Source organism: Vespa crabro, chromosome 19 (assembly GCF_910589235.1).
Source record: "Vespa crabro chromosome 19, iyVesCrab1.2, whole genome shotgun sequence".
Lineage (NCBI taxonomy): Eukaryota > Metazoa > Arthropoda > Insecta > Hymenoptera > Vespidae > Vespa > Vespa crabro.
Window position 1 is genome coordinate 5011759 of NC_060973.1, and position 25030 is coordinate 5036788.

Here is a 25030-nt window from a genome sequence, read left to right on the forward strand (position 1 = left end):
TAACAAAATAAAAAAATGGTATACTAAAATATTTTTATCAATACTGTAGTAAGATTATAATATTATAATGTATTTAAAGTAGAGGTTCAAGGATGTAATATATAAATTACAGAGAAAATATATATAGAGGTGCATTTAATTATATTTTCATATGAATGAGAAGAAAGTCTCCTAATCCATGAAGTTTTATTAATGTTATCCTTGTTAATATAAATATATATATATATATATATATATATATATATATATATATATATATGTATATATATATATATATATATATATATATATTTATATTATTTATATTTATATTTATATTTATATTTATATTTATATTTATATTTATATATAATAACTAATTAAAAATACATCATTCTCCGTTCTGTGGCCAAATATTTTTCTAAAAATTGATATTTTTTTGTCGGACAAAAAAAATACTATCATTACATTCTTACTTGTTAAATATATAATTATATTAATAATTAATATTTTTCCACTATCGTATAATATATAACTTTTTAATCATAATACAATATGTACAAATAAAGCAGGGTATAACCCTGATCTAAAAAAAAGTGATCTTCCATTATTAAATTTCATTTGTAAACTTTGTCACCATGCACTTTCATCTCTTTTTAACATTCCTCCAATTTAATTTGGTATTCTATTATAAATGTGATCTTTTCAACCATTTTTGCAAAAAGGAGGAGAGTAGTAAGAGAGTATAATTTATTTGTAATAAATTTTATGAAAGCATGGAAAAGCTTCCTTCTATAACGATATGGAGTTCCCTTTGTGTTAAAATGTTATAAAGATCACAGTATAGCATTGCAATCTAGTTTTTTGCTTTCTTGTTATAACTGTCACATTTTTCTCAAATCATTTTTATTGTTCCATATACGTTACTCAATATGAGATATGATAAGGCCTCTGACATTTCACTACATCTGCTAGTCTTCGAATATTTTTAAAACATTCCTCAAAATATCTTATTGAAGGATAGAATTAGTAAAATAAAATAATAATCACATTGCATGATATAATTAATCATTAGATTTCGAATATAATTAATTAATATTGATATCAATTTGTACTTTCATGAAGTACATTAATTTTTGATAAATTTATCTTGTTTAGTCAATTAAATATTCGTTAATATTTTATTATTATGAAAGTAGCACGTTTAGAATTGATTTAAAAATATTCGATGCTGTTAATTACATAAATTTGTCAACCTATGATATAAAAATGCATTCTTTAGATAACATTATATTAGTTTAATCAAGTATATCTAACATTTCTATATTTATTATTTAATAGTCGCGTATATGTGAGCTCGTCGTGTCTAATTTTCTGTGCGCATACCATTATCATCTATTTTTCACAATTATTCATTATTTTTGACTTTTCCTGAATTTTACTGGTAGTCATAATCATCATTTGCATTTAATAAAGTCACTAGTACCTACAATGTGTAAAATAATGCACACTAAATATTACAAATGTATGGTATATAATGTAGATCCACCAACAAATCAACATGAACAATGTGTACTGAAATATAAACAAAATACATTATAACATAGATCTTTAATAAAATATCTCTCCAACTACATTACTTATAATTTTTGTATACGACATAAATATTATGTAAATTGCCTCCCTTAGCAAATGTAAAATTATACAAAATTATGAATAAATTTAAGAGAAAAAAAATCAATAAATTTTTATTTCAATTTTTACTGTATGTCTGCAATAAAATGAAATTGTGTATACAGAAACAGGCAAGGCTGAAGAACGGTAACATGTGTTAAACAATATATTCAAGTTTAGTTGTTTCTATAACATCTACTTTATTATGCATACACTTATGTGTATGCACCTGTATAACTGTTTTCTGATTGATGATGATGATGATGATGATGATGATGATGATGTTGATGACAATAATGATGATATAGACGACATCAATAATAATAATCAGAATGAAAATAATGGTGATGCTGATGATGATTATTCGGTAATAACGCTCTGTTACATATGAATAGGTAAATGGTCGATAATTTGTGAACAAAAAGAATAATAATAAGAATAATGATGATGATGATAATAATAATAATATTAATATTAATAATAATAATAATAACAACAATAATATATATACTATTCTCATCATTATTATTATTATTATTATTATTATTATTATTATTATTATTATTATTATTATTATTATTATTATTTTATATACATATATATATATATATATATATATATATATATATATATATATATATATATATATATATAATATTATTTTTATTATTAACACGTCTCCTTCATCTCTATATACAAATATATACAGATGCCACATAGGCCTTTACGTCTTACAATGGTTATATTACTGTGCAAATGGCGATAGCAGGTGCTTATTGTTTTATAGATAGATATATAGTCAAAAATAATGACCATTCAAGCAATTGAAAAAAAAATGTCTTACCTATACAGCACAGAACTTTTAATAAACACGTTATATAAGTGATTTAATTTATTACTTTAAATTGAACTATATTTTTACAGAAAATAAAGATATTAATTTTTTTTTATATATGTCTACATGTCTGAATAAATAGACATGACAAATATAAGAATTATATCTACAACATAAAATGCCAAATATTATATATTTGGTTTAATATTTAAAAAATTTATATTTTTGTACATATAAAAATTAAAATAATGTTAATAATATTTTTAGAATATTACAAAATACAACAATATACTATTTATCGTAATTTGATGTGCTGTGCAGGTAATATACTAAAGTGTTCTTAGCGTACGTGTTTATACTACGAACAAAATAATGAAAATAAAAGCTCTAAGCATGTACATATAAACTTACAATTTACATTATTTTAATACAATCCATTAAATACGAAATATTTGCAAGTTTGACAAATTCACCAACATTAAAAAGTGCATCTGCTTTCGCGTAATTTTATTAGCAAAGTTATTCATTTCTTTTTATCTAATAATGCCAACTTGTGTAAAATAATTTAATTTTATATATGTACCTTTATACATTATCTTTTCTAAAGCAATATAGTTACATGCTAATATTCAAAACAAAATATAAGCCATACATTGTTACATATTAATCAAAATTCTTGTACAAGCTTCAACTTTTATTTTAAGAATGCATTGTAAACAATAAGTTTAACATTCCATGACTACTAAACAATCTTTACTATGAATGAACATTTATTCCAATTTGAATAGTAACTATAAAAATCAAAATTGTGCAATTATTGAAAATATAATCTATATTATATATTTTGCAAATGTATCAAAATCTCATAATCATAATGAAATGATTTGATGACATATTGAAGTTTATCTTACGAAATCTCTTATAATCGAAAATACTAAAATTAATAGAATTATACTGAAACAAGATTTTGATCGTTTTTTGTACAGAGCTAATAGTATAACAAAAACCAAATGTATATTGTAAAATAATATACACTTCCAATAATATAAACAAGTGTATGCTATTGTACTACATGTATGCTATTGTACAGCATTGACAATAAAATGAAGTATGGCTTATGAGTGGTGATGTTAAATTAAATCATTTCTATGAACAACTTGGTAGATTTTTTTATAATGAACAGTATTTGCTATTAATAAAAGTAAAGCTACAGCAAATGATCATCCTGTTTTTAACACATTCAGGCCACCTGAATCACTAGTGACCCATGCAATATATTCATTATATTTGTTGAATAAATTATTTTTCGTAATGATTACAAAATTAGAAAAATGGAACGTGTTAGAATAAGAAGCAATATAATTTTACTATATCATCTACTTAAATAAAATTGCATCAGTTCTATTTAGACTTTTAATAGAATTCATTATCAAATCTTTCTAATTTACACACAACGCTCATTTCATGAAATTTGCTACAAATAATTTGCAGCTTGTTTTTTTGTTTCTTTTTTGTTTTTTTTTTGTTTTTTTTTTTTTTTTTTTTTCTTCTAAGAAATAATCTTTCCATTATTATATTCTATCTGGCTGTTCATAGACATTAATTAACAAATTTTATTTGATAATATCAGAATCCCTGCATTATCCTTATGACTCAACTTTATTTTTTTGCACATCTGAATTGTTTGTTTGCACTTGTTCATTTACTTTTCCAAGATCATCGGTCTTTGATTCATTGTTTTCTGCTTTTTTAGTTTTCTCGATAGATACATTACCTTGTGAAACACACTTAGTCGTATCATTTTCTTCTTTAGGTACATTTGCTTCAGTCTGATTAGTAGATTCCTTTGTCTTTTTACTGTCTACCATATGTTCATTAATTTTGTTTACGTTATCAAAATGATCAATTGTAATATCACCATTAACTTTTACAATTGTTTCTTGTTTTTCCATTTGTTTGTGTATATCATTTGCTTCTGTATTATTTCTACAGTCCATGTTTGGATAGTGAATACTTTCTTTCTGGTTTAGAGTCACATTCATTTGATTATTACTATCTTGATGCTTTTGTTCAATGGAATCACCGATATTTCTTGTTTCTGTTATCTGTTGAGATTTAACTTTTGTAACACTATTCATAATATTCTGTTTACTTTGTGTCGTTAATGAGGTACAACTGGATGTCACTGTAGAATTTTGTTTACAATTCTGTGAATCTATTCCATCCACTCCGCACGTTTTTGCGGAATTAGAAGAACTGTTTCTTGAAGTTCCACTTTTAGATAAATTAAAGGCATTGTGGTCTTGTTGGGTTACACCCTTAGGAAAAAGCACTGTAACATTATCGGCTGATGTGGTCACAGGCGTTTGTGTATTTTCAGTTTTGCTTGGATTAAAGGATGTCGATATGATACTGGGAGAGGAAGTTTTTGGTGACTTTGGTGATGATGAGTGCGTACTTGGAGGAATTCTTTGCACTGTTGGAGGTTGTGAGACAGGTGAATAACCAGTTGTTTGTGGTATATAACTTGTACGCTGATAAAGCTTATTTATAGTAGGCGGTAAACTACTGTGAAAAGCACTAGGAGGAGGAATGCCAATAGGTGATCTTATTAATGGATTTGGAAATCCGCTTGGATCAGGAAAAGGTGGAGGAAAATGTGAATATATTAACCTTGGATTTGTATTTGGTGTAGGAGATGGTATGAATGGATTAGTTGATAGCATATTAACTGGTGAATTTCTTGGTGATATTGGTGAATTTGTATTCCTACATATTTCTCTTGAAAATGGAGTATTCTGATAGCTGCGTGCATTAGGTGAATAAGGTGGTGGAGAGACAATGGGAGAATTGGAGGTTGAAACAATTGGCGATAATGTTTTCGGATCAATTTTCATCATATTTAAACTAGTGCCTTTTGAGCTTGTCTGTTCTTTCTCTTTTGTCTCGTTTGTAATACCGTACATTGGTTTTACACCTGATGCTGGATTACCTAAATACCGTGGCATATTTTTCATTTTAAAAATTTTTGCAGGCTTGGATGGAATGTGTTTACTTGTTCCTTCGGAAACAGCACTTTGTATACTTTGCATTTCTTTTGTCTGATTTTTAACTGCAACATAATTATTTTTTGATAACGTAGGATTCCAAGATTTTGGTGGATCACGTAATGTTTTGTATCCACTCGATTGATTTTGTTTCTTAAGAGAAGAAATCTTTTGTGATCCATGAGATGTTGGCACTGATGTGGATGTGGACGTCGATGTTATTGGAGCCGTGTTAGTATTGTCCTTAACAGTGATATGAGTATTCTTACTTTCTGTGGGTATATTAGTATTAGGACTAAATATTGGTACATTAGGAATATTTGGTATGTGTTTAACTGTTGATTCAGGAACAATTGCCGTTCCTTTCTTTGCTATTTTAAGTAAATCTGGAATATCTGATTTATTGCGCCCTTCAGCCTTATTTTTTTCTTTGGAATTCTCTCCAATTTTTGCACAAATATCATTTATCTTAGAACCTGATGTACCAATCTTAGCACAAATTTCATTTAAGTTCGTGCCCTTTGCTATTACTTCATGCTTACGTACAAATGGTTTCATTAGCGATATTGGTATAGCATCTGGACAAGGTGGCACTGAATAAACCCCACTTATTTCAAAATTAGGTTTAGATAATTCTTGTCTTGCAGCCATTGTTGTTGTTGTTGTTGTTGTTGTTGTTGTACTTTGAGTAACATTAGAATAGCTATTTTTTAATGTAGTGGATATAGAATAAATACTCATAGATGGAGCTTGCATATTTATATGCGGTATGGAACATAGTTGATTATCTGATGGTGTGCAAGAAATATTCATACTTTCGCTACTTACAGGTAAAGACGTTAGTTTCTGAGTGGAACAAATATTAGAGTTCTTTTGCGGACTTTTTAAAATCGTAGTATTCACTATATCCTGGACTGTATACGGAAATGTTAAAGTTGTTTGACTCGTTGCGGGTGTTGTTATATTATGATTAAGACATGTAGGGCTTTCGTTTAATAATGTGTTGTTGTTATTCCGTACTTGTTGTACTTTCACATTCGCGTTCGCGTTTGTTAGTTGACTTACTTCTACAGTAGACTCTATGGAAGACCGTTCCGAAGTATTTATCCTTTGGTCGAGTAAACTTAAAGCTTGTTGTACGCTGACTGCTGCATTTTGGCTACACTGTGTCGACGTATTCTTCTCAGATGTATCTTGCGGCACATTGGAAACTGTGACTCCAGAAGAGGAAATTAATGAACTTGTATGTTGCGCCGTTGATGACCCAGTTTGATTTTGTTGCACTATTGTATTTTGCGAAGTTGTCACTTTCGATAAGGATATTGTAGTATTTGTTCGTGTTTTTGTATTATGATTATCTAACAAATTCTTCATATCCATAGGAGGCTGCACGTGTTCTGATTGTTTTGTATCTAATTTTTTGTCACTGTGCAAATAGACTTTCTTTTCTTTCTTCTCTTTCTTTGAATATGTGTTATTAATATGAGTTATTTTTGGTTGAAACTGTAATTTTGCGCTTAGTGCATCAATCTTCGATCCTGTGTTTACTGTTTTGACGTCACTTTTCACATGAAACTTCTCACTTTCAGCCTTCGTTCCTGTACTAATATTATTATTGATATTAGTTACTGGCAATTCTTTACCTTCTACATTTACAGTATTAATATGATCTGTTTCATTTTTGCTTTCCTCTGCTGGATTTGATGTTTTATGAACACGCACTGGACTCTTTTCCGCATGCGAAGGTGAAGTATGTACGTTATTGTTCAATGTAGCGTCATCTGTTTCTTGTACAGTTTTCACTTGTAAAGTTGTACTAATGTCTTGTGTATGTTTAAGGGTTTTCATCTCGGTGTTTACCCTTTGCGAATTATGAATGGGAGTACAAGCAGCATTTAAAGAACTTGTCGAATCTGTTTCAGAAATAAGGTCACTTGCTGCAGTAGATGGAGAGTTGTTCAAATTCAAAAAAATATTGGAACTCTTTATAACATGCATGTCGCTTTCTAGGATAGCTTCTGTAGTATCTTCAATAGTTTTATTACAACTTAGATTTGTCAACAATGTTTCAGATTTGTGTGCGGTTTCAACAGTCGATATAATTCCTTCCAGTCCTACTTGATCTCTCACTTCTTCTATTCTTGTACTTCTCTTTAACCCAGGATTCGATATATCAGTAATACTCATCACACCTGCTTCAGATATTTTTAATTGAACTTCTTTCCATTCACGATTCAATTGTTGATTTTCTGCTTCTACATAATCTATTCCAGTGTTACTAAGCGACTTTTTATAATTAACGTTATCCTCCGACAATTTTATACGTTTTGGAGAAGATTCAAATATTCTGTAACTTAGATGTAATGGCACTTTCTGAAATTAATACATATATACAATATCTTTATTCAATTTATCATCATATTGTATCATATATATAATTAAAATGTAAATAATTTGAATAATCAACAAACAATTGCTCACCCGCCTCCAGTGATAAATATACATGACATCCATTAATGTATAACTTCCATTCAATGGTTCCTCTTTATACATTATATCAACTCTATGTGCATCACGGAGACCATATTTAGCCCTGATTAATTTCTGTAAATGAAATACTGTTACTGCGGCTGGACAACGAAGATATCTACGTGGTAACAATTTTGCAACTGCTTCCTTGGTTATATTTGCATCACTAGTATCTTTTGACTGTGGATTAAAATATTGTAATGAAAGACTGAGAGATTCATCTGGTGAATATATGTGTGATTCTATAGGTTCCCCACGTGCTTCAGGAGATAGTACTTGACTTCGTTCTTCTGGATGCTTCGAATAAAATTCTCTTCTACATCGCATCTCGTCTAAAATATAATAATATAATATTTATAAATCTAAATAACTGTAAACTCCTTTTATATTTCCATCCAAGTAATTAATAATCTTACTTTGATAGCAACCAGGTACAAGTTTATAAACAATATCCTGCAATGTGTAATCCGGTCTAATATTCAACAAAGGTTTACTTTTATGGACCTGTACTTCGCAAATTGGACAATATTTGTTATTCTCCAAATATTTTACTATACAACTCCTACAAACTAAAACAAATGTGTAATGTAAAAATATGTATATAAATCAAATGTATCTATTGGTATGTGTTAACAAAAAATCACTTACACGAGTGCAAGCATTCAATGATGGTGGTAGCGTCAATGAAGTAACCACCGCATAATTTACATGTTAGTTGTTCATTAAGTTTGGACAAACGTAATTTATGTCCACCACTCTGCCCTGACATTCTAAAAAAACATACAACTATTTTAGAATTAGTAATTAGTATTAATGAATTATTAAAAGCATTCCTTTTATGGCAAAATTTATAATTTATAAAATGTATTATTTCTTTTTTAATAAAAAAAATGTTAACAATAGCATAATAAATAAAGTAACAATTTATATTCCCTTGCAAGTTATATACATTTATTTAAAAATTAAACATTAATGATAATGATAACCTAAATATGATTTTGTCAAACAACATGTTATATGATAAAAAGTAATGAATTATGGAAGATTTTCTTATATAAGGATATACATCAGAAATAAATTTTGTATATACGGCACACATAGCGATAAAATACCTACTTAAAGATTAACTTATGAAATTCTGAATGTCCCTGAAAAACCTTCACTGTTATGATCTACATCGTGTAATAGAAAAGTGTCAATAATGTTAGGCATAGCCTATATAATATTTTAATAAACATAATAAATGTAATATCACAAAGAATTACGATTGTAAGTTTCTCTAATATTGAAAAAGATTTTACAATGTTTTGGAGAAATCTAATCTAACACAGACTACGTTTTAATTTAAGCCAATAGCTGTGTCGATATAAAGTATCACGATTCAAATTATCTTTGAGGTCGCTCATGTAGAGAAACATTTGTTTGGATTCAATAGAAACAATTTCTCAGATTTTTATATTAACAAGTGGTATTTGTTCTAAACTTACTTGACAAATGGGGCGAAAATCATTCGTTTTATTTGGTAATCGCCATTTGGCCTCAAAAGTCAGGAAAGCTGGGTCAAAAGACGGGGCACCTTCTCACGGATTGTCATTATGGTATCGCCCCAATAATATGATTTTCACATTATTCAGAAAGCACGTTTTTTTGCAAGATCTGTAAATATAAGGGCACAAAACCCAATTCGATCAAGTTCAATGACATAAATTCATATTAAAGCAAGCCACAATGCCACTAAAAACTGCGCGTACGGCAGTAAAACAAAATGGCGGATAAACAATCATGTAAATGACATTTCTAAAAACATCGCAGTTATTGTCCAATTTAGTCGAAACTTAAAAATGGCTGTCGACATTTCATTATTACGATAAAAGTGTATTTTTTTCTTTAAAGTTAAAATATAATTTTGCATCTTGTAATCGTTGAAAGGAAATGAATTTTATTGACGATCAATCGAGGTCTTGATAAACGCGTAAAAAAATATCTCTTTGGTTTGCGGCCATTTTATGGCGATTTTTCATGAGCGATAAAAATGCAGACAATGCTTACGTTTTGATTGGTAGATCTAAAAAATATCATTATAAAAATGATCAATTCAAAATGATCGATTACAATTTATATATAAGTGTTCGTAGATTGGTTATAACAGGCAAGTACGTATAGGATTTTATTTTATCATTGGTTAATAAATTTTCAGAAATTCTCAATTTTACAGTTCAGAGAATTTAATTACATTAAATACTAATATATAACTTATGTTTCTACTATCTGCTACTTTAAGATATGCGTCATTATGGTATGTGTTCCTCCTTTAAAGAAAACACCGCTATACGTTCCGACTTAAAGATAAAGTTGTTAACTGTATTGTGTTCTTTAATGACATTTTTTACAAGAACACTCTGTAATAGTAAGTGTAACATATGTTAATATGAAAGAAACGTAATGATATTATAAGACGTAAGAAAGAAGAGATATTACAGTGAATTTCATACATTTATTAGTTTCCTGGTGCTTTGGTTGTCGAATCAAAATTTCCGATTATTTTACGTTTTTGTCATACGTTTACATGTCAACATAATTTTTTATCATCATGAAGAGCAGTGAAAATTTTTGATATTTTTCCTTGACGAAAATTTATTGGAAAAGATCCAAAATCGTTTCACAATTTTACTTTAATAGATTGATAATCATCATTACAATCCTATTTTCATCCATAAATATTTCATTCGTGAACTAATTCATCAAAACTAATTGTTTATTTGGATAATTTCGTTCTATTGTATGGTAATTAAAATTTCACCCTAACTGTATTATATGGTAGTTTTATATATATATATATATATATATGTATGCATTTATGTAAATTGCTATTTTGTAATTTGCATTTAAAAATCATCTTAAGATAATTTCTTGGCGTATAATGCATCTTGTAGGTAAACCAATTCACTTAAAGTAATATAAAAGTATTAATAACAAAATTGTAATTTGAACAAAAATTAAATATGAAATAATTAATGTATTATATACTATATGTTTACAGGAAAAGTCTATGGGCACATTGCGTTTATTTACTCCTCTGTAACTTGATAGCTTTTATATCTTTAATATAACATATAGCAAGTTTTTTCTATACAATTGCTATATGCTATATAATTCTTACGCAGTTTGATGAACTGTACTAGTCAAATAAAAAAATCAAGGCTAATATAGGATTCTAAAAAAAGAAGTAAGTATGTATAAGATATTTACAATATATATGTCAATATATATTTTATTTTATGAGATATTTTATTAGGTATGGAGTGGTTATTTGGAAAACGTATAACTCCTGAAGAAATGCTCAGGAAAAATCAAAGAGCATTAAATAAAGCAATGCGTGATCTTGACAGAGAAAGAATGAGAATGGAACAGCAAGAAAAGAAGATTATAGCAGATATAAAAAAACTTGCAAAAGATGGACAGATGGTATAAATATTACAAACTATATTTTAAAAGCTATATTTTTGTAACTTTAAAATAAACATTTATTACTGCTTATTAATTGACTGTAATTAAATTTACTGTTCATAGGATGCTGTTAAAATCATGGCCAAAGATCTTGTTAGGACCAGACGATATGTAAAGAAATTCATGTTAATGAAAGCAAATATACAAGCAGTCTCTTTAAAAATTCAGACATTACGTTCTCAAAACACTATGGCTCAAGCAATGAAAGGTGTTACGAAAGCGATGCAGAATATGAATAAGTAATAACATATTTCTATTGTTGCTACATAAATTACATAGAATAAGAAAGACTATTTTTTTAATATACATTATTTTCAGACAATTAAATTTACCTCAAATACAAAAAATTTTGCAAGAATTTGAAAAGCAATCTGAAATAATGGATATGAAGGAAGAAATAATGAATGATGCTATAGACGATGCAATGGAAGATGAAGGAGATGAGGAAGAAAGGTAATATCAAATTTAGATCTGCTGATCTTATTTATTAAATCTTATTTAAGTTGTAAGTATTTATCCTATCTTATTTAAATGGGTATATATCATCTACTTATTTATGGTTACAGCGATGCTGTTGTATCACAAGTGTTAGATGAGTTGGGCTTACAATTAACGGATCAATTGTCTGGCCTTCCTCAAGCTTCTGGTTCTTTAAGTATAGCAGGATCAAAAAAACCAATTGCAACTACTGCAGGTAATGATGACGGAGGAAATCTTGCGGATGCTGATGCCGATCTACAAGCAAGACTTGAAAATCTTCGTCGTGAATAAAAGGGAAAGATAACTAATATTTATGTATAAAATTATTTTTAATTAGATATCACAATGGAATATATTTGATGCTTATTTAAATTGTGCTTATATATATTTCAAGTTTGTATTCGTTTGAAAGATTATACTTTTTGAAAAGTTCTTTAGTAATTTGATATATTTTGCATAAAAACAATGTTATTTCTAAACGATTGTCTGTAAAAACACTGTGGCCTCAAGACCAAAAAATAATGTTTAATTTATAATAAAAAAAACACTATCTTAAAGGATTCTAATAGAAATTAATAAAATTGCTTAATTGGGGAGAGGCGAGGTTAGAGAGAGAGAGAGAGAATTTCTCTCTATAATTAGGTCATAATATCTACTAAATTAGAAATATTATTATTCGTGCAAATGAGACTTAATAATAGAAATTATGATAAAAATTAAAATTTGTATTATATAGAGAACAAATACTTTCTTTGTATTTTATATCCTTGCACAAATTATTATCTTTAGTAATAAGGATTAAGAAAATATTTTTTGAGAAACTTTTAAGAAAAATGTTCATTAACTACCTTTTACTTACCATTCTAAATTACATACCTTTTGTAAGAAACATTTTTATTTACCTATTAATTTAAAACCCATATTCACACAAATATCAGAAACTTTTATAAATGTATAATATCCGGCAAGAAATATTTTCTTATAGTCGTTCATATTTTTTTTTTTACAATTGTTCTTAAATATATTGTGCAGTAAATCTAAAACATTTAACACAAAAACGTTGAATGAATTGACTAAAATATTATCGACGTCATAACGTTTATTATAGAGAAAATGCTACACTGCGTTTCTTTGGAATAATGTAAGAAAGTGCATAATATTGAACAGCATAAAAGTGATGATCCGTTACTAGATTACAATTGTACAGTTCGTGTATAAAAAAAATTATACATACTTTTTACATTTTTCGTATATCTTACCTCAGGGAACGAACAAAGCAAGTTATGGGGAACAATATACGTACAACGAACTACAACATCGTATTCTTTAAAGGAGTAAAGATTCGCATATTATCCAATAATTTCTATAAGACAAAATTTGTTTACATCAAAATAATATAGTAGTATTCGATGTATAATCATAAACATAAATTATATGAAAGAAATATTGATGACAAATCTAAAACACGATGAACAGCATTATAAATATCAAATGGTAGGGCTTATATCGTCCAAACATAAATACATGTTATAATGATTATCTTAGAATTTAAAAAAAAAAAAAAGGAAAAAAAACGTATGGTGTATTTTATAAACCTACTCTGCCAAGTTAACCTGGAAGCAATACTTATATATAATTTTTACTACTTAATATAATATAATATAAGGTGAGATAGAATCAAAACAAACAATTATAACTGAGAATATACAAATAAGATAACTGTTAAAATTGACATGAAAGAAATACCATTATTTACTGCTAATATAATGTAATTCTCAGATGGTATAGTGTTTCTATTTATTATACATACTGTATTTTCTAAACGTAGTAGTATAGAATAATTAAATGAAACGCTACAGATATCTTATATTTGCTAAGAATACTTAATGCATTGTGAATTAATAAGATATAGTAAATTCATTTGTTTCATTACTGTGATCTTTTATATAAGTTTGACGTTACCATTATTTATCAGACCTTGCATTAATTATAAACAGAGATTACACAATACCAACTAAGAATTACTATTTTATTGTTAGGAAAACATTATGTTTTTATAAGAGAGAAATTGTTTTTTATATATTTGCAATAAAAGTGATAGTTGGACCTATGCCCTATTATAATCATCATTAATACAGATACTCAACTCATTCATTTTACGATATTACCAAACAAAGTACATTCAATATATTAACTCAATATCTTCCAGGTTAACCAAAGAATATTAACTATTATGTATACTTCAAAAATGTCATAATTTTTGACTACATCTCTCATACTTCAAGAACATGCTCACATTAATCATTCTGCCTATCTATATAGATAAGGCTCAAGCACTTCATTCATATTTTATACTACTTATTCTAATACTTCATATTTGTTTGTGAAACAATGTGACGATAAGCATTATTTACAAAATAACATCACACGACTCTTCTTGATATAAGCTATTTAATGGCAATTGACAATAATCAATTCTGCCTTCTTATCGAGAGTTGTGGTGATATTGTCTTGAAGTTTTAAATAACTTCTTTAAAAATATTGTGCTAAACTAGAATTACTAGTATAATTCTTCATATATTGACACACGCCGGTCTTAATTCGTTAATGTCATTTTCAATTTTAAAGGAGTTAGTAAATCTCATTGACAATAAAATATTTTACATTATTATAATTGTACATTTTCATGATATTCTGCTAAACCACAAAACTACAATATTTTCATAAATTATTACATGTATCTAATGCACTAGTGGCAAAAGAAGATTCTTGTACCATACATATGTCGTATGTGGACCGCAATAGTTCCAAAATAGTTTTCTTGGAACTCAGTATAGTGTTTCAAAATGATAATACATATTAAACTTGCAGTCTCTGCATTTAATACATCACTGTGACACTGTGCAAAAGGAGAACGATTGGACTATTAAAAAGGTACATCATTCTGTTCATCCTCTTATTACGAAATAGTTTGTAAAATATTTATATTACTGCTTCCTTCTTCTTCTTCCTCTTCTTCCTAAAACAGAAAACAACATGGCTTAATGCTTTAAAATAATATTTAATGATGATAATAACAATAATAATGTTGATTTCTTTCAATATGTCGTACATTTCTAAAGCATTGTAAAACATTTTCTATAATAGAATTACTTACTTCATCAAAACCAAAACATGTTTCCATTTCTTTTTGCAGTTTTGGATCACTTTGTGTATTTTGAGACGAAGATTTGTTTGTGCTACACGATGTCACTGATTCAATTTTTAATTCGTGCATATCACTTTCATCTTCTTCAACCTCACAGCCATCTTCTCCTGTTCCACCTACCATACTATTTTCTTGACTCAAGGGATCTTGCATCACCAAATCTCCGTCTTCGCTAGCTACCACAGCCATCTGCTATAAACATAAATGCATAAATGCATGTTTCTTAACGAGTAATAATACTCGTACTGGTAATAGCACTTTCTTAAATATAAAAAGTATCCACCTGATCAGTGCCTTGATTGTCAGCTAATTGGATTACTTCTAATACAACATATTGTTGTCCATCGCTTCCTTCTACTGCCATCATATCATCTTCGTCTTCTTCCTCTTCGTCTTCATAACCTTTAAGTTTAGAAGCTAAATCACCTGTTATCACAACATATATCCATGGATATTAGTCAATGATGTGTATCTACATCATATCGTAAGTGTCCTTGTAAAATAGTGAACATATACATAATATATTCATTGTAGTCCTTCCTATTCATATAAAATTTCATACAATTTTTCATTATTTATTAATGAATATTATATCATTCCTCAATTATATCATTTCTCAATTAAGTGTTATTTTATAATCATAAAGTTATGTATATGCTCGTAAACAATTTAATATGAAATAAATTTATGCAAACTGATGCAAATTATCATACCTGTCATGACTTCGACTCGTTGACCATCGATAATCTGTATTTTCTTTTGTCGACCAATCTTCAGGGCTTGTTGTTTTTCTTGCAAAGATGATTCTGGATCATGAACAGCCATGTGTCGAATAAGATTTCCTTTGTGTCTGATTAAAATAAATAATTGTACTATTTTCTTTCCTCTGCTTGTATATTAATGTAAAAGTATAAATACAAAAAATAGTATATCTCTTAAGAAAAAAAAAAAAAAACATACCTAAAAGGTCTTTCACATTCAGGACACTGATGAGTTTTTTCTTGTGGCGGTGGAGGAACATAAGATGGATTATGATAAAGATTACAATGACGTTTGAGCAACTGCTTCTGTCTAAATGACTGAAAACAATGATCACATTGATATGGCTTCTGATCTGTATGTATCAACATATGACTTTCTAAATGACGTGCGGAAATTGACGCGTACGGACAAAGGTCACATTTGTAACATTTTTCTCCTTCATGTGTTTTACTATGTAACTTATAGCTATACCTATAACATAAAAACAAAGCGTCTTGCTGTGATTGCCGTATTTTTTTTATATTAATTTTTTATTTATTATAATCAAATAGTTAGTTAGGGGAGAAAAGAAAAGAAGAGAGAAAAGAAAAATATTATTATTTACCTGTCGGGGAATGTTTTTCCACATCTTTTACATTTTAATGGTTTGTCCGAGGTATGCAATTTCTGCACATGAATTCTAAGATCAGTTTTCCTTCCGCAAGTTGCAGGACATAACTCGCATTGAAAAACAGGTTTGTCACCTACTACGAAATGCATGATGTTACTTCTGTACATGAATAGTATGTTAACAAATAACAGAGAAGTAATATAAAATTAAATCGGTCAAATAAGAGTCATATTATTATAAATTGAGAATATATTCAAGTACGTATTTACCATTGTGAATTAACTTGTGTGCTTTTAAACTATTTGATTGCGTAAACCTTGCTTGGCAAAAATCACATTCATATGGTTTTTCACCTGTATGTATACGAAGATGACGTTTTAATTTAAAGGTATCTGGACTTGCATATGTACAATGTGGACACTAAAAATAATTGAAGATTGTCATTTAAAAGAAATTTTTTTAAAAGAATTAAATTTTGAAAATGAAAAAAAGGAAAATTACTGGCAACTATGCTTGTACCTGATATGGGCGTTCTCCTGTATGGCACCTTATATGTCGCTTTAGTTTAGATAACTCGACTGAGGCATAATCACACTCTTGACATTTATGCGGTTTTTCATGAGTATGCCTGTACCGTACGTGTCTCACAAGTTCACCTAAAAATAGAAACTTATTGATATTCAATTTTTGCTTGAAAATAAAGCTTATACAAAAATTATTTAGAAAGCATAATATACCGGATGTAGTGAATGCACTATCACAAAATTTGCAATGATGGGGTTTGGTTCCAGTATGCGTATTAACATGATTTTGAAGGGAAGCCAAAGTTTTAAATCCCCTTTCACAAACACTACACTTATGTGGTCTTTCTTCTGAATGAGATTTCATATGTCGTGACAGCAAGTATCTACATATTAAATCAGATTTAAAATAAATCATTTTATGTTTATATAATTTGAATTAAACAAATGCTGTTTATAAAACGTACCGTTTTGGACTGGTATAATTACAATAATTACACATATGTGCCTGAGTAACAGTTTGAGATTTCTTTGGAAGAAATTTAATTATTTTAGTTTTATCATCTTCTACTTCTGATTCTACAGGAGCTTCATTATCCTCATTATCTTCAAAATCATAAACAGTTAAATCCTGTTCACCTTCTGCCTCCTCTACCTCACCAACTTCACCTTCGGTAGGTCTACTTTCTTTGTCCTCAGATTCTGGTTGTTGTACAATCAAAACATAACTAACTTCACCAGGATTAGTGTCAGATGGTACTATAGTAACGGTCTGATAGGCATCACCAGAATTAATTACAACTTGATTATTTCCATTGTTTGACACTTGACCCTAAAAAAGAAAGATATAGGGGAAAAAAGAAAAAAGAAATAAACTCATAAAATAAATATAGAAGCAAAGGTATAGTAGAAATCATTTCTTACATCCTCATCTCCATCAACATTTTCCAACTCTTCTATCTCATGATATTGTTCTTCTTGAGTTACTTCACCCTCTTGATGAACGTCACTTTCTTCAACTTCTTGAATTTGTACTTGTGTCATCACAGGGGTTTCATCGCTATTAGCCTGATAATAATATTGACCTGATTGATCGACAAAGTAAGTACCACCTTCTTCTCCACCTGACAATCCTTCCACTTGTTGCACTATAATCATAAACACATACATATATCTGTATAATTCTTTTTACATATTCGTGATTGTCACATATAATTTTGTAATATCAACTAACACTGCACATGTTGTAGTTGCTCGCCTTGTCCGCCTTCTATTTCTTTGTTAAACGTTTCGAGATAGGTTTGAATCTCTGTTACAGATTCCTGCCCCTCTTCCAACTTTATCGCTGCAACGTTACTCGTCATGATCATACCATTAATTCATGCAAGAGTACGTTTTTCTTATAAGTCTGCAACATTAACATAGAAATATTTAATTACTAATGCTTTGTGAATTAGAAGCCATAAAAAAGGCCAAATTATGTACAGGAAAGTAGATGGAATTGTTATAATGAATTACTAAAGTTTCTTACTTTAACAGCATTTCATATAAATATTATAATAACTCTAATAAAATATAAAATATCTAAGTAGAATATTTTTAATTCTGCAATAATCTTGAGTATCGTAGATATATAACAGGAAATTAAAAAATATCAATTGCATATTCGATTTTAGCACAGGATAAGGAAAAAAAATCAATAAGATAAAAATATATTGTGTAATCGAAAATGTTATGAATATACTTTTGTCTCATTAGAATTACTACAAATAAACGGCTTATCTAAAGACTAAAGATTTTGTATCATACGAATCTACAAATAGATCGCACGAAATGCGACAGAAATCATTTTTACGCCTTACATCCCGCGACTCTCATCCCCGTTTGATCGCAAGGAAAGCATTTAGGGAGGCATACATCTATGAGCTAAAGGAAGAAAATAATCGATCACAAGAAAAAAAATAATGGAAGAACATGAAGCGTGACGAGAACAAATGCCGCGATGATATATGCCAACGACTTCATTATGTCGTCGTAAAAGGGGGAAACAAGAAAAGACACGGGGAAAGTACGAAAATAACGCTGATAAGACGGTGTGATAAAACGCGAATCGTAGTAGTATTTTAAAATTAAAGAAAAATCAATAATCATGATAAGAAAAGGAGAAGGTGATTCGCGTAGGAGAGCGAAGAGAGCAAGGGGAGAGAGAGAGAGGGAGAGTGGAAGGGAAGGGGGAGAGAGAAAGAGAGAAAGATATATATATATAGAGAAAGAGAGAGAGGGCTGGTTCAACAGTAATTTCGAAAGGTATCTCTTTCTTACAAGGACGAGAACATGTATTTTGTCGGGCGATCAAATGTGCGTCGTGGAATCGCAATTCCTCGACGATGCCGGATCGCTCCATTTGTAGCAACGAGGAAACATAAAAGATAACTCGGGCGCGTGCGGGAGAGGAGAAAGAGGACGCCATGGACGAAATCGGGAGGTCGGAGGAGCGTCGAAGGGGTTCGGTGATGGAAAGGTTGCGCGCGATCAGTAGAGAAATGCGGTCGAGGATGGACCTGGGGGAGCCCGTGATCGCGGCTTCACGGTTCTCGACGTCGAGGACCCCGAAGTCGCGCATTCTGTCGGGGAGCTTTTAAGACAACGCGGTTGCTTTCGATTTCAGGACACAGGGGGCATTAACGACAAAAATTTCAGAAAATTATCACCGTCGGCGCTGTCATCAATATGGAGGACGCGACCGAGAGGAATACCTTCCGTACTGCTACGCGCTTGGCACAACTTACCCATTTCCCGCGTTTCTTTCGTTATCGGTGAACGTCGTCACTTACGAGCTTAATCTTAAACGTTCGAGCACACGAATAAATGAACTCGTCGAGCACGCGAAGCGTGAACATCCAGGATAGCTAAATTATCGAAATATTCGCTTACCTCGTAAACTCGCGGTCGTTCGTGTGAGGGCGTTGTGTAAGATCCAGAGGGCAATATGGCTGATCGAACTACAAAGTGGTAAGGAAGGTTCAAATGCTGCGCGTTGGCAGCTGCGCGCTGGTACGCGTCACTCGTCGTGTTTACACTGAACGACTGCTGCCACCATCACCACTACCAATGTTACCATCGTCACCGGTTCGGCTATTTCCGGGCACCGAAGCATTTCCAAATCACCTTTCGTTCTATGGGACGCAATCGTCTGAATTGCTATCTTCTTATCCAACGAATTCTTTCGATTAAAAAAATTCGTTGAATATGCGCTTTAAATGTCGTAAACGCGATCGAACTCTCAACGCGATGTTTTAGACGTGACGAAATCAACATGCAATCGCCGAATGAAAAATGATGCCACGAAGAAAGAGCGGGAAGAAGTGAGCATCAGCAGGGAGGACACGTATTAGGTTATTGTAGATTCATTTGCAGTGTCGTAAAAATACGTTTATGAACGTTTTTGGGCGGGAAATTTTTAAATTTTATCTCGCTTATAGAAATCATAAATATTGTAGATATTTTTTATTTATGAAATAATATAATTTCATAAATGTCAAATATTGATCAAATCGCAAAAAATTTTAGGATTTTCGAATGAATGTCAAAAAAAGGTAGTTATTAGTGTACATTAAAAAAATAAACGAATAATCATGGACTAAAGATTTGTATATCTACATATAATATAAAATTTACAAAATATAATTGAAGTTATATAAAATTTACAAAAATGGCTTAGCCGTGATATTTTAAGGAATAATATTAAGATGAATTTTATAACAAAGCTCACAATATTTATTGTTTAATGTCAAAAAATATGAAATGGGACAAGTAAACATATTAGACATAGTCGAAATTTGAGATAAATATAATTCTATAACAATGTTTGTTTTGTTTTTTTTTTGTTTTTCCCCCTCCTTTCTTTTTCTTTATAGTAATCTAATAAGAATAACGATTTTTAGCAAAATGTATCCACACCTAAATACTTGAATTTTATAAAAACCATACCAAGAAATGGTCTCATATATTTTAGACTAGATTTCATGTTTTAACATATATTTTATATACCACGATGAATATGGCAGTTTTCAAGATCAGCATTTTGTATATCATTTCTTAAAATATATATAACTGCAATTGCCATTAGGACTGTCAATATTATAGAGAATATTTGGAGATATTTTAATTCCTTGTATAATTTGTTGCAATTTTCTTCCAAATGAATTACCTAAAATATTTGCATGTAATATATAATTTGAAATAACTGAATTCATGATAATATACTAATTTTTATTCCATATACCTTAGAGCAAAGTGCGTCTATCGTACGATTCTCTTCTATGGAACCAGATGACAATATAGAATATGTTTTCTGTACTTCATTGTTCTCATTTGCACCATCGCAACATCTTAATCTGTGTTGCTCAGCAGGTTTACCAGACTATACATAAATGACATATATAACATAATATTATATGACATAATATTTTATGCCGTATCATAAATGTGCAAATATATTTTGTCCACACCTTCCATATTGTCGTTAACTCTTGTGCAGTTGCAGCAGCATTTTTAACAGGAAGACACATTACCAGAAATCTATCATTATTCGAGAGTCCACGTAAATTGTATCCCGGTTGAAAAACGACTGTAACACTGCACCGTTCTGAAGGTGATATAATACCTGAACTTGGTCTTACCCTAAATTTCTGTGGTGATGTAGTTTTAATCTAAAATTTAATAAAACATTTTTCAAATTATGAATAATTGATATACACGATAAATCGTTGGAAATAACAAAAAAAAATATTTAACTGTACTTTGTAAGATAAAGGTTTATCTATCGTGACATTTTTTAATATAATTCTGCCAATGATTTCATTTCCTTCTTTGTTGAAGGTAACTGCTTCTGGTTCAATTGAGAGTACTGAAAGGAGCAATTTAAAAAATAAAATAAATTCCTTTTTATAACAATACAATATATAATTTTATTTTATATAAACTTTATTACTTTAATTACCTATATCTGTAAATTATGGGTACTTACATTGTTCTTCATTTACTTGATCTCCAAATCCACTTGGGGGTTGTTCTGTTAATGGAGAACTTTCAACGAAATGTACCTGCACGTATAATTTAATAAAATTATACTTGTTCAATATATTCGAATAAAAAATACATACCTTTTTGTTATCTAGTTTATTATTTATTGCATTTTCTGTACTCGTTCGTTCTTCCGAGACAAAAGTAAAAGTGTAATCATTTGTACCGCCCCAATATTTAAGTATATCATTTGGATCCACAAAATCTTTTAAATTAGATTTATTAACAAATTTTATCTTTGGTATTGCTTTAGCAGGTAACCATGATTTAATTATCTTAAAAGCTGCATTTAATACCCAGGGCATTTCAAATATTATGATATAATTTAGAAAATTTGGATAATAAGATTTGAATAAACCAATCAAGTATTTTGTGAATTCCATGTCCATATTTGAAAGGCCGGTCTCCGCCATATCAAAAAAAATTGATATTTGATTTCCATTTCCTTCTCTATTAATATACACAATAGATCGATAAATGCATTTAATTATAAGTTAAACGTTGTATATTTGTATCCGAAAAATGAATTATTTTTATTAATAAAAAGATAAAGTAAATTTACCTTTCTAATCTTTCAAACCAATAAATGATGCATCTCTGAAGTTCCCCAAAGTCCTTTGCTCCCTTAACATACAGTTTAGATCTAACAATAAAAAGAGATTTTCCATCTTTATCTTTACCATAACTAAAAATCACTCCTTCTTCTAGATAGTCTTTTCTGACATTATCCTCTGAAATGTCTAAATGTCGATACCAGATGATAATATTGATAAGTTATTATGTTATTATTTGATTATATATTATAATAATTTTGATTGCATGTATGGAATTACTTTTAAACCGAATAATTCAAAGAAATGAATAAATTTAAGTTAAATATATGATACTTACCATTTGCACCAACTTTTCTTCTCCAAGTACAAGATTCCCAAAGCATAGATAGAGATTCTTGTAGATCATTTTCATTATGTTCTAAGAATCTCTTTAACCAATCATCATTATATTTTATTCTATCCATATCTGCTGGATGAAAACCTCCTAAAATAAACAATCATGATTGCAAGAAGGTTATTTCGATGTTTAATTTTTTATTAACTTGTGCACACATACAATCAATTATTATTGTTATAAATAATGAATACCTAACTTATGCACGCACACGCGCGATAGAAATAATAGAAAAAAATATACAAATTATTTTTCTATAAACTATAACAATTTGATATACATACTAGGGTCAGATGGTCTTTCTTCTTCCAATTTTTTAAAGAATTTTTCGCGAATTTCAGCAATAAGTTCAGCACGCGTTTCCATCTTTGATATTGTAAACTGATACTGTAAGATTACACTTTGACCGGCTCTAAATTATGATGATGAGGAAATAGTTAATCGTTCATTCATACGTCAAATCTTTCCGTTAAAAATTATACATATCCGTTGTTCTCGTGGTACTATATTTTATTAAAACTGTTGAAATATAAATTTTATATATATATATATATATATATACACATATATATTATATATGTATATGTATATATTAAATGTCAATTGTATAAAATAAGATTGCAAAATTATTTAAAAAAGCAAATCAAATGATATTCAATATCCATTACTAATCTGTTGCATGAGCCATAAAGTCAATATATCTAACAAACCGATTTGAAATGAGATAACATATCGAATTAATAACTGTCGTTTCTTTATACCAAAAATGCCGACTCTTTAATTATCATTAAAGATCACACATAGTTTAATATCTATTGTAAACAAATATTCCGATTATTTACGATAATGTACGCATCCAATTGCAAGTTCATATCGCATAGTAATATCGAATGAAATATTTATTGCACTTTCTTATGGTCTCACATTTTGATTGACCAATGAGAAGTCTTTAGGGAGCCAGAGTGCGCCACTTCAACTATGTTTTTAATTACATTGAATTAAATTAAAAAATATTGTGGATACAAGTAATCGATGTAATTATCCAGATTTATTTTCATCCAAGATCAATAGATTTTTAAACACAGAAGTATATAGATACATATACATGGAAGAAGTAGGAAAAGCACCGTTCGCACTCGCTTATTGCCGTTTTCATTGGTAATGCAAATAAATTGAGATAAGAAAAATTAATAACAATTTAATAATAACTTAGGCTTGGGAGAGATACAAATTGATATCACTCATAAATTTTACTATTTTAAAGTGTACAGTACCATCAGGTATTATAATACTTTGCCTTATTTTTTTGTCTTGCAATTTATACTGGTAGCTTAATGGAAATTGTGCCTCACATTATCATTTTCGCTTCTGCGCAAATGTCGCGTTGTCATAAACGCAGAGTTGTAGAACAGTCATTAAAAGTGTAAACAATGGATACATTTCTAGCAAAGATATTAAATATATACTCTTAGATAATCGACACAAATGAATGTTATTGCTAAAATTTGTGCGCTTATAAAATGCGCATGTAAACGATTAAAACGATTTAAAATAAAAAGAATTTTGCAACTGTGTAGTTTAGAAATTATAATGATTTGCGAAATTTCTTGTCTCATCTCGTCTCAAATTAACGGACTACTTGTGTGTGCATGTGTGTTTGTATATATATATATATATATATATATATATATATATATATATATATATATATATATATATATATATATATATATATATGTATAAATATATTCATCACACACACGCACAAACATATACATAATTCGACAATATAAAAAAACTAATAACTCGCTTAGAAAGAATGATCTTTAAAAAAAGTCTCACAAG

At 29.1% G+C, this 25030-nt stretch overlaps 4 protein-coding genes across 18 annotated transcripts; 1 reads left to right on the top strand and 3 right to left on the bottom strand.

Annotated features, from left to right (window-relative positions):
* Positions 1 to 3887: 3887 nt before the first annotated feature.
* Positions 3888 to 10212, bottom strand: LOC124430530 (serine-rich adhesin for platelets-like). 2 transcript variants are annotated; one of them, XM_046977234.1, is made up of 5 exons: positions 9552 to 10212; positions 8713 to 8834; positions 8481 to 8633; positions 8017 to 8396; positions 3888 to 7908 (listed from the first exon to the last, which is right to left on the bottom strand). In XM_046977234.1, the coding sequence occupies exons 1-5, from the start codon at positions 9572 to 9574 to the stop codon at positions 4135 to 4137; spliced, it is 4452 nt and encodes a 1483-aa protein (XP_046833190.1). In that variant the 5' UTR covers positions 9575 to 10212; the 3' UTR covers positions 3888 to 4134. The 2 variants fall into 2 exon arrangements, with proteins under 2 accessions (XP_046833190.1, XP_046833191.1); XM_046977235.1 differs by having other exon boundaries at positions 8713 to 8850.
* Positions 10213 to 10257: 45 nt separating this feature from the next.
* Positions 10258 to 12611, top strand: LOC124430533 (charged multivesicular body protein 2a). Of its 2 annotated transcripts, none has more exons than XM_046977253.1 (6): positions 10258 to 10360; positions 11105 to 11290; positions 11360 to 11529; positions 11635 to 11810; positions 11890 to 12024; positions 12138 to 12611. In XM_046977253.1, exons 3-6 carry the CDS (start codon positions 11362 to 11364, stop codon positions 12340 to 12342), a joined length of 684 nt encoding a protein of 227 aa, XP_046833209.1. In that variant the 5' UTR covers positions 10258 to 10360; positions 11105 to 11290; positions 11360 to 11361; the 3' UTR covers positions 12343 to 12611. The 2 variants fall into 2 exon arrangements, with proteins under 2 accessions (XP_046833209.1, XP_046833208.1); XM_046977252.1 differs by having other exon boundaries at positions 10317 to 10471.
* Positions 12612 to 13130: 519 nt separating this feature from the next.
* On the bottom strand, positions 13131 to 20750 carry LOC124430531 (transcriptional repressor CTCFL). 11 transcript variants are annotated; one of them, XM_046977246.1, is made up of 13 exons: positions 20087 to 20750; positions 18387 to 18560; positions 18077 to 18300; positions 17620 to 17984; positions 17369 to 17538; positions 17151 to 17287; positions 16901 to 17051; positions 16626 to 16764; positions 16220 to 16492; positions 15973 to 16109; positions 15543 to 15661; positions 15209 to 15451; positions 13131 to 15070 (listed from the first exon to the last, which is right to left on the bottom strand). In XM_046977246.1, the coding sequence occupies exons 2-13, from the start codon at positions 18520 to 18522 to the stop codon at positions 15011 to 15013; spliced, it is 2154 nt and encodes a 717-aa protein (XP_046833202.1). In that variant the 5' UTR covers positions 18523 to 18560; positions 20087 to 20750; the 3' UTR covers positions 13131 to 15010. The 11 variants fall into 11 exon arrangements, with proteins under 11 accessions (XP_046833202.1, XP_046833200.1, XP_046833204.1 ...); XM_046977244.1 differs by having other exon boundaries at positions 15543 to 15685; XM_046977248.1 differs by having other exon boundaries at positions 15209 to 15448; positions 16626 to 16767.
* A 156-nt stretch (positions 20751 to 20906) lies between these two features.
* LOC124430532 (motile sperm domain-containing protein 2-like) lies at positions 20907 to 24145 on the bottom strand. Of its 3 annotated transcripts, none has more exons than XM_046977251.1 (10): positions 23947 to 24145; positions 23470 to 23597; positions 23129 to 23275; positions 22800 to 22977; positions 22318 to 22687; positions 22182 to 22257; positions 21955 to 22061; positions 21664 to 21864; positions 21438 to 21575; positions 20907 to 21362 (listed from the first exon to the last, which is right to left on the bottom strand). In XM_046977251.1, the coding sequence occupies exons 2-10, from the start codon at positions 23549 to 23551 to the stop codon at positions 21195 to 21197; spliced, it is 1467 nt and encodes a 488-aa protein (XP_046833207.1). In that variant the 5' UTR covers positions 23552 to 23597; positions 23947 to 24145; the 3' UTR covers positions 20907 to 21194. The 3 variants fall into 3 exon arrangements, with proteins under 3 accessions (XP_046833207.1, XP_046833205.1, XP_046833206.1); XM_046977249.1 differs by having other exon boundaries at positions 23470 to 23704; positions 23947 to 24143; XM_046977250.1 differs by having other exon boundaries at positions 23470 to 23704; positions 23896 to 24143.
* Between the last annotated feature and the right edge of the window lie 885 nt (positions 24146 to 25030).

What these genes read in the sequence shown, in the direction of transcription:
- LOC124430532 (XM_046977251.1), bottom strand. Translation starts at nt 23,551, where the DNA reads ATGGAAACGCGTGCTGAACTTATTGCTGAAATTCGCGAAAAATTCTTT. An exon ending in ATAAACCTTTATCTTACAAA is followed by an intron (nt 21,865 to 21,954) that starts GTACAGTTAAAT and finishes ATTAAATTTTAG; the next exon opens with ATTAAAACTACATCACCACA. An exon ending in AGTTAACGACAATATGGAAG is followed by an intron (nt 21,576 to 21,663) that starts GTGTGGACAAAA and finishes ATTTATGTATAG; the next exon opens with TCTGGTAAACCTGCTGAGCA.
- LOC124430530 (XM_046977234.1), bottom strand. Translation starts at nt 9,574, where the DNA reads ATGATTTTCGCCCCATTTGTCAA. An exon ending in ATTTTCGCCCCATTTGTCAA is followed by an intron (nt 8,835 to 9,551) that starts GTAAGTTTAGAA and finishes ATGTTTTTTTAG; the next exon opens with AATGTCAGGGCAGAGTGGTG. An exon ending in TGTACCTGGTTGCTATCAAA is followed by an intron (nt 8,397 to 8,480) that starts GTAAGATTATTA and finishes ATTATATTTTAG; the next exon opens with ACGAGATGCGATGTAGAAGA.
- LOC124430531 (XM_046977237.1), bottom strand. Translation starts at nt 18,522, where the DNA reads ATGATCATGACGAGTAACGTTGCAGCGATAAAGTTGGAAGAGGGGCAG. An exon ending in ATGTTGATGGAGATGAGGAT is followed by an intron (nt 17,985 to 18,076) that starts GTAAGAAATGAT and finishes TTTCTTTTTTAG; the next exon opens with GGTCAAGTGTCAAACAATGG. An exon ending in ACACAAGTTAATTCACAATG is followed by an intron (nt 16,768 to 16,900) that starts GTAAATACGTAC and finishes TGCATTTCGTAG; the next exon opens with TAGGTGACAAACCTGTTTTT.
- LOC124430533 (XM_046977253.1), top strand. Translation starts at nt 11,362, where the DNA reads ATGGAGTGGTTATTTGGAAAACGTATAACTCCTGAAGAAATGCTCAGG. An exon ending in GCGATGCAGAATATGAATAA is followed by an intron (nt 11,811 to 11,889) that starts GTAATAACATAT and finishes CATTATTTTCAG; the next exon opens with ACAATTAAATTTACCTCAAA. An exon ending in GAAGGAGATGAGGAAGAAAG is followed by an intron (nt 12,025 to 12,137) that starts GTAATATCAAAT and finishes TTATGGTTACAG; the next exon opens with CGATGCTGTTGTATCACAAG.